The 8,229-nt window shown below is 37.2% G+C and overlaps 1 protein-coding gene across 1 annotated transcript; it reads left to right on the top strand.

Annotated features, from left to right (window-relative positions):
* The first annotated feature begins 1,331 nt into the window (after positions 1–1,331).
* On the top strand, positions 1,332–8,006 carry LOC104225593 (ATPase 9, plasma membrane-type-like). The gene is made up of 14 exons (XM_009777433.2): positions 1,332–1,622; positions 2,091–2,210; positions 2,312–2,410; positions 2,845–2,982; positions 3,461–3,775; positions 3,867–4,193; positions 4,280–4,399; positions 4,718–4,840; positions 4,920–5,024; positions 5,120–5,429; positions 5,511–6,025; positions 6,305–6,478; positions 6,585–6,767; positions 7,511–8,006. Exons 1-14 carry the CDS (start codon positions 1,572–1,574, stop codon positions 7,706–7,708), a joined length of 2,778 nt encoding a protein of 925 aa, XP_009775735.1. The 5' UTR covers positions 1,332–1,571; the 3' UTR covers positions 7,709–8,006.
* Positions 8,007–8,229: the final 223 nt, after the last annotated feature.

Genomic DNA, 8,229 nt, shown 5'->3' with positions numbered 1-8,229 from the left:
CCACATGTCGGAAATCAATTTTTTTTTTTGTGTCTTATCTTTTTTAATTAAGAAATTTCCGAGACAAATGTCGCAACGTTCAAAACACGATGGATAATTGATTCATCCCTTCACCATTTTTACTTAAGGGAAGAATTCAATACCATATGACGTGCGCCTAACCCATACATCATGAGTTTTGCTATCACTACTGGATCAAAGTCATGTAGATTTTTTTTTGTGTCCCAATATTATATGAATTTTATAAAAGAAGTTTCAGGTTCTTTTTATTATATTTTTGGTTTTAGGCCACCGGTTCTCTTGAGCCGTTCTGATGATCAACAATTATTTACAAACTACTGCCTCACTATGAACGTATTGTTCAACCAACTTCATTCACATTTGATAACTGAATGATATAGTTATTGCCTTTTAATGTTCTTGTCATTGTTGTCTAATCTTAATTGAGACTCTATAAATTTGATTGAGAATGTCAGGGGTGGAGAAGTGATTCTAGTAAGAGACTAGTAAAGCCTTGATTTACGTCCCCAAATTTTTTAATATTGTTGGATATTAATAATTTTATTTCAAATTAAAAAAATATGAATGTTTGTAGAAAAAAATAAACAAGTACAACAAATTTGTAAAAAAGAAAGATATCTACTCTTTAGCAGTAAAAATATTTTTAAAATTTGAATTAAACTACTTAAATCTTTATATTAGTAAATATATTTTTATAACAATATCAAAGGTAACATATTGCAAATACATGTCTAACATCTCATTTATTTAAATTACTTTTTAATAATATAAATAATAATCTTACTACGTGAAGTTAAAGATTTTATGTGTTTTAAGAATATATACTATAAATAGCAAGTATGAAAAAATGACAAGACTAATTTTTTTTCCATATATGTGTATATACGTACTAATAAAAAAAGTATAAGGTCTCTTATAAAATTTGGTTTTAGACCACTAATTTTACGGAGCCTCCTATAATATTATTATAAAAGAGAAGTTAAATTTATGGTTGTACCTCCTAAAATATTATTATAAAAGAGTAGTTAAATTTATGGTTGTAAAAATATTATTATAAAAGAGTAGTTAAATTTATGGTTGTAAAAATAGTAAAAATAAAAGAGAACGAAAGAGAGAAAGATCTAAGTTTTACGGTGTTGCACCTTTTTAGGACAAGCAAAACAAGAAATTCGGACAAAATGCCAATTCTCCAAAGAAACGAATGGAGAGAATTTGTTGCAATAATTCTCATGGCTTCTCCTTGTTTATAGGATTACCAAGGGTGTTTAGATATAAATGGGTGATTAGGGGGTCAATTAGCGAGCCAACCCCTCTTTCAAAAACTCATTAGCATTAGTTAACATATTATATGGGTTGATTAAGAGGGAGTGAAAAAGAGGAATTGAGTTGAATTAAGAGTGTCCAAAAGAGAGTGAGCCTAAATGAGGGAGAAGATAGAGTGATTTCTCTATTAAAATAGATTTCTCTTCATTCTTTCCTTCTTCCTTGTTGAAATCTCACTTTTATTAATTGCTTTTCTTAGTCCCTCTTTTTCTAGTGTATAAATCATCATGGCGTCCAATTTATCCTTAGAAGATATTAGAAATGAGCAAGTTGATCTTGTAAGTAAATTCTCCCCTCTCACATCTCTCTAAGTGCATTGCATTTGGTTTGGAGAACTCATGACGGGTTTTCTGATTCAACTGAATCTAATATTTTTGTCTCGAATTATACATACATATATATAAAGTTTACATACCATTAACACAAGGGAAGCTTTCCGTGCAATATGAAAGATGGTTCAAATTTTAATTTAGTCATAAGGCTTTGAATCCTAAGGTTCGAATCCTTAGTGTGACATTCTTATAATTTTCTGAATCATTTCATTACATATAATTCCTGGATCCGACACTGCATGTATAACCAGACCAAATTATGCATGCACAAGCACTAAGCTGACGAAAAAATGTTTTTACACTGACCATTGAAAATAATGTTGAATGCAAGATGGAATTACAAAAGAATAGATGTATTTTTCTTTTTCTTTTTTTGATTTAAAAGGTTAAAAATGATATTGCATGCCCATGCAGGAAAATATTCCGGTGGAAGAAGTTTTCCAGATCCTGAAATGTAGCAGAGAGGGTTTAACAAATGAAGAAGGCCAAAATAGACTTCAAATTTTTGGCCATAACAAACTTGAAGAGAAAAAGGTACATATGAGTTTTATTTTTACTGTTTGCTAAACTTCATTTAATAATTTTTAAAAAAAAAAGTTAAATAAGCTCTAAATTTTTTTTGTTATTTATTACAGGAAAATAAGGTCCTTAAATTCTTGGGGTTCATGTGGAATCCTCTCTCATGGGTCATGGAAGCTGCTGCTATCATGTCCATTGCCTTGGCAAATGGAGGGGTAATAAAAGATTAAAAATATACCCCCCCCCCCCCTTTTTTTCGTTTGTGCTCGGTACGATGAAAGTCATTTTTTAGTATTGATTTTTTTTTAAATATACTTTTCTGAAAATATATTTCGGTGTTTGATTGGAGAGTGAAAAAATATATATTTATTAAAGATTCAGAATAATTTCGGAAACCATATAGTGTTTGATGAAATTCTTGAATATTAAAGATTGATAATAATGTCTAACTGTTGGTTAAAGTCGTGATATGAAGTTAAGCTTTGAGATAATTGTGAAGACAATTAACTTTCATCTAAAAGTGAGAAATATTTTCTTATTTTTCCGAAAAATATTTTTCGTCATATCAAATACAGCTTAATCCTTCTGTTTTTCTTGCTTATGACAAATGAAACAAAATTATTAAAGGTGAAATTTTGAAATAATGCAGGGGAAACCACCGGATTGGCCAGACTTTGTAGGTATTGTAGTCTTGCTTATTATCAACTCTACTATCAGTTTCATTGAAGAAAACAATGCTGGAAATGCTGCAGCTGCCCTTATGGCTAATCTTGCTCCCAAAACTAAGGTATCCCTTAACTCTTCATGCTTTGTCGTAATGAGTTTAACGTCTATACACTGACGGTGTAAAAGAATTGTTACACTATCAAATCACCTAGTAGATAAATATCGGTAACTAACTGTTTATAAAAAGTGAGTTTTGTAACCTCAAAAATAAGACAACTTACTTGTAACCAGGGGCGAAGCTATGTGTGGTCAAGAGTGGTCAACTGAACACCCTTCGTCCCCTGGATAAAATATTTACTTGTTATTGATTAAAAAATAGACCTTGAACACCCTTGCATTGCCCCCTGGCGAAGGGTGTACAAATTCTGAACATCCTTATTGAAACTTTTTGGCTTCGCCACTGCTTGCAACGACATGTTATATTACACTTTTTAACCGATAGTGTACAAATTCTTTACAGTGAATGTATATAAGATAAATCTTTTGGTGATTATTTCTCAATGTGCAATGGATGATAATCTTGAGAATGTGGTTCTCAGATTTTGAGAGATGGAAAATGGTCTGAGGAGGAAGCTTCAATCTTGGTTCCAGGTGATCTGATTAGTGTTAAGTTGGGAGATATTATCCCAGCCGATGCTCGTCTTCTCGAGGGTGATCCCCTTAAGATTGATCAAGCTGCACTCACTGGTGAGTCCTTACCAGTCACAAAACAACCTGGTGATCAAGTTTTCTCTGGTTCCACTGTCAAGCAAGGCGAAATCGAGGCAGTTGTTATTGCTACTGGTGTTCATACCTTCTTTGGAAAGGCTGCACATCTTGTTGATAGCACAAACCAAGTTGGTCATTTCCAAAAGGTGAAAGAAACTAGTGATTTAGCATCTAAAGGTTGAATACTCTATTGGGATTCAGGATCTAAAGTTTGTTGTATTATATCAATATGATCAGGTGTTGACTTCTATTGGGAACTTCTGTATCTGTTCTATTGTTGTGGGAATAGTGATTGAGATATTGGTGATGTGGCCGATTCAAAAGCGTAAATATAGAGATGGAATTGACAATTTGTTGGTGTTGCTTATTGGAGGTATTCCAATTGCCATGCCAACAGTCTTGTCTGTTACCATGGCTATTGGATCTCATAGGCTTTCTCAACAAGGTGCCATCACCAAGCGGATGACTGCTATCGAGGAAATGGCTGGTATGGATGTCCTCTGCAGTGACAAGACCGGTACCCTCACCTTAAACAAGCTTACTGTCGACAAAAACTTGATCGAGGTTGGTATACATTATCGAGGAGGGTGTTAGCATGATCATATACGACGAAAGATGAGGTTCATAACGACGTTTCTTTGTGGTTGCAGGTATTCCCTAAGAATGCAGACAAGGATACAGTTATGTTACTTGCTGCTAGAGCTTCCAGGGTTGAGAATCAGGATGCTATTGATGCTTGTATTGTTAATATGCTGAATGATCCCAAAGAGGTAATGTGAAATAGTAGTACTATTTTTTTTCTTTATGTTTTCTCAGTAGAACATTAGATTTTTTTTACTCAGTGAAGTAATTGCAGAAAAAGAGGCAGCCGGTGCACTAAGCTCCCGCTATGCGCAGGGTCCGGGAAAGAGCCGGACTACAAGGGTCTATTGTACGCAGCCTTACCCTGCATTTCTGCAAGAGGCTGTTTTCACGGCTTGAACCCGTGACCTCCTTGTCATATGGCAGCAACTTTACCAGTTACGCCAAGGCTCCCCTTCAGTGAAGTAATTGCAAATGAGCTTAAATACTTCTTCTGATATTTGCAGGCAAGAGAAGGCATCCAAGAGGTTCATTTCTTTCCTTTCAATCCAGTCGATAAGCGCACTGCAATCACATATATTGATGAGAGTGGAAACTGGCACAGGGCTAGCAAAGGTGCTCCTGAGCAGGTAAGATAGTTTCTTTTGTCCTTCATTTTAGTATGTATATTCAAACTTTAGCTTCTAATCTATCAAAATCTTTTGCCAGATTATTGAACTTTGTGATCTCAAGGGAGATGTTTTAAAGAAAGCTCATGAAATCATCGACAACTTTGCCAACCGTGGTCTTCGCTCTTTGGGTGTTGCAAGACAGGTAAGCCAACATAATATTAGATAACTTTGTTTGAGTTAGTGCAATGTATCATTGGTTGAAGTGCACTGGATAAAATTGCATGATAATTTATGCAGACTGTGCCAGAAAAAAACAAGGACAGTGCTGGTTCACCTTGGGAATTCGTCGGGCTTTTACCTCTCTTTGATCCGCCAAGGCATGACAGTGCAGAGACAATTCGCAAAGCTCTCGAGCTTGGTGTTAATGTTAAGATGATCACTGGTGACCAGCTTGCTATTGGTAAGGAAACTGGCCGTAGGCTTGGTATGGGAACCAACATGTATCCGTCTTCGGCTCTTCTCGGGGGCCATAAGGATGAATCCATTGCTTCAATTCCTGTTGAGGAGCTCATTGAACAGGCTGATGGCTTTGCAGGAGTTTTCCCAGGTAAATATTACTACTACTCAATTACAATTAAAAAAAAATATATTAGTATTTGAGCTAACACAAGGATTTGAATTTTTGAAGAACACAAATATGAGATTGTGAAGAAGCTGCAAGAAAGAAAGCACATCTGTGGTATGACTGGAGATGGTGTCAATGATGCACCAGCATTGAAGAAAGCAGACATTGGTATTGCAGTTGACGATGCAACAGACGCAGCCAGAAGTGCATCTGATATCGTTTTGACTGAACCAGGTCTTGGTGTCATTGTGAGTGCTGTGTTGACAAGTAGAGCCATCTTCCAGAGGATGAAGAACTACACTATCTATGCAGTTTCAATCACAATCCGTGTCGTGATGGGATTCATGCTCATTGCCCTCATTTGGGAATTCGACTTCCCTCCTTTCATGGTCCTCATCATTGCCATCCTCAATGATGGAACCATCATGACCATCTCTAAGGACAGGGTGAAGCCATCCCCTCTGCCCGACTCGTGGAAGCTCAACGAAATCTTTGCCACTGGAATCGTCCTTGGAACCTATCAAGCTATCATGACTGTGGTGTTCTTCTATCTTGCAGCTGACACTGACTTCTTTACAGTAAGTTCTATCCCTTTAAGTTTTCCTCCCTAAAAGGGCAGCCTGGTGCATAAGGCGTCCCACATGGTCTAGGGAAGGGCCGCACCCCAAGGGGTGTGATGTGGACAGCCTATCCTAATGCAAGCATTAGTTGCTGCTTTCACGACTCGAACCCTTGACCTATAGGTCACATGAAGATAACTTTACCGTTGCTCCAAGACTCCCTTAAATTTCCTCGGTCTGAACACAAATAACACGTACTATTGGAACTCGATAAACAAAGTTATCGCTCATCTGCAGGAGAAATTCAACGTTAAATCAATCAGGGATAATCCCTACGAGCTTACAGCTGCTGTATACCTTCAAGTGAGCGTCATCAGTCAAGCTCTCATCTTTGTGACAAGATCAAGAAGCTGGTCATTTTTGGAACGCCCTGGTGTCTTGCTCGTCACTGCTTTCCTCTTAGCCCAATTTGTAAGTCTTGAAAAAAGCAAACCTGAATGAACATTTTCATTTTCACAACTCTCTCTATATTCTTACTAATCAAGATCTTGTTTTTCTGCTCGAATGATGAACTCAGGTGGCTACATTAATCACTGTCTACGCCAACTGGACGTTTGCTAGGATCCATGGAATTGGTTGGGGATGGGCAGCAATCATCTGGATCTACACTATTATCACCTATATCCCTCTTGATGTTCTCAAATTCATCAGCCGTTACACGTTGAGTGGTGAGGCCTGGAATTCAATGATCCAAAATAAGGTAAACAAACATAGATTATTGCTATCACATTTTGTAGAACCTTAGTAAAGGGCAGTCCTGTCCCGCTGTGTGCGGGGTCCGGGGAAAGGCTAGACATAAGACTCTATTGTACGCAACCTTACCATGAATTTCTACAAGAGGTTCTTTCCACGTATCGAACCCGTGACTTTTCGCTATGCGCTGGGTCCGAGGAAGGGCCAGACCACAAGGGTCTATTGTATGTAGTCTTACCCTGCATTTCTTCAAGAGGTTATTTCCACGGCTCGAACCCCTGACCTTTCGCTATGCGCGGGGACCGGGGAAGGGCCGGACCACAAAGGTCTATTGTACGCAGCCTTATCCTGCATTCTGCAAGTGGCTGTTTCCACGACTCGAACCCCTGACCTTTCGCTATGCGCGGGGATCGGGGAAGGGCGGGACCACAAGGGTCTATTGTACGCAACCTTACCATGCATTCTGCAAGTGGCTGTTTCCACGACTCGAACCCGTGACCTTTTGCTATGCCCCGGGGAAGGGCCGGACCACAAGAATCTATTGTACGCAGTCTTACCCTACATTTCTACAAGAGGCTGTTTCCACGGATCGAACCTGTGACCTCCTGGTCACACAACAACAACTTTACCAGTTATACCAAGGCTCCCCCTTCGAGGTTGTTTCCACGTCTGGAACCTTATTACTTTTTTCAAATTCCATTCTTGAATTAATGATACTCTTAAATTATTTTTGTTTCTTGAAACTATTAGACTGCTTTCACAACCAAGAAGGATTATGGAAAAGGCGAAAGGGAAGCACAATGGGCTGTGGCACAACGTACACTACACGGTCTGCAGACTGCAGAAAGCAATGGCTTATTCCATGACAAGAACTACAGAGAATTGAATGAGATTGCAGAACAAGCTAAACGTCGCGCTGAAGTTGCAAAATATACACATGAGCCATGAAAATTATAACTAGATTCTCTCAATAATCATGTTGCAAGTTAGAGAAATATTAGACTCTCAAGGGACATGTTAAATCTACGTAGTCAAGTTAAAGGGCAATTTTTGCAGCAATTTTTCAAGAATGTATCCATGGTATTATCAATGTTGGATGAACTACAAAGGCTAGCTGCCTATCAAAGATATTGAACTAAGTAGTTATATTACATAAAGAAAATCTACTATAGCATTATCATTTTTGTTTTTTTTTCTGTAAATATTTATCTATTAATGTTTTTAGTAAAGTGCCTTCTTGCTGCTACTTCTTCATTATATATTGTCACTCTAAATAGAGATAGTAAGAACTGATGAACCGTCACTTATCATATAGAAATCAACATTGCGTTTTGTTCTCTATTAATATAGTAATGCCTAACTAAGATTATAAAAAATAATTATAGTACGAAATTTGATAAAAATAATATAATTTGAATTTCGAGAGTCAAATGAGCTGCTCTTTGACGCTAATTTTTATATGCCTTTTA

Source organism: Nicotiana sylvestris, chromosome 6 (assembly GCF_000393655.2).
Source record: "Nicotiana sylvestris chromosome 6, ASM39365v2, whole genome shotgun sequence".
NCBI lineage: Eukaryota > Viridiplantae > Streptophyta > Magnoliopsida > Solanales > Solanaceae > Nicotiana > Nicotiana sylvestris.
Note: the sequence above shows the minus strand (reverse complement) of the source record. Positions and strands in the feature narration are given on the sequence as shown.

Bases quoted from the DNA above. Each gene is read 5' to 3' on its own strand.
- LOC104225593 (XM_009777433.2), top strand. From the start codon at position 1,572: ATGGCGTCCAATTTATCCTTAGAAGATATTAGAAATGAGCAAGTTGAT. The intron at 2,211-2,311 runs GTACATATGAGT...TATTTATTACAG, and splicing joins ACAAACTTGAAGAGAAAAAG to GAAAATAAGGTCCTTAAATT. The intron at 5,430-5,510 runs GTAAATATTACT...GAATTTTTGAAG, and splicing joins CTTTGCAGGAGTTTTCCCAG to AACACAAATATGAGATTGTG.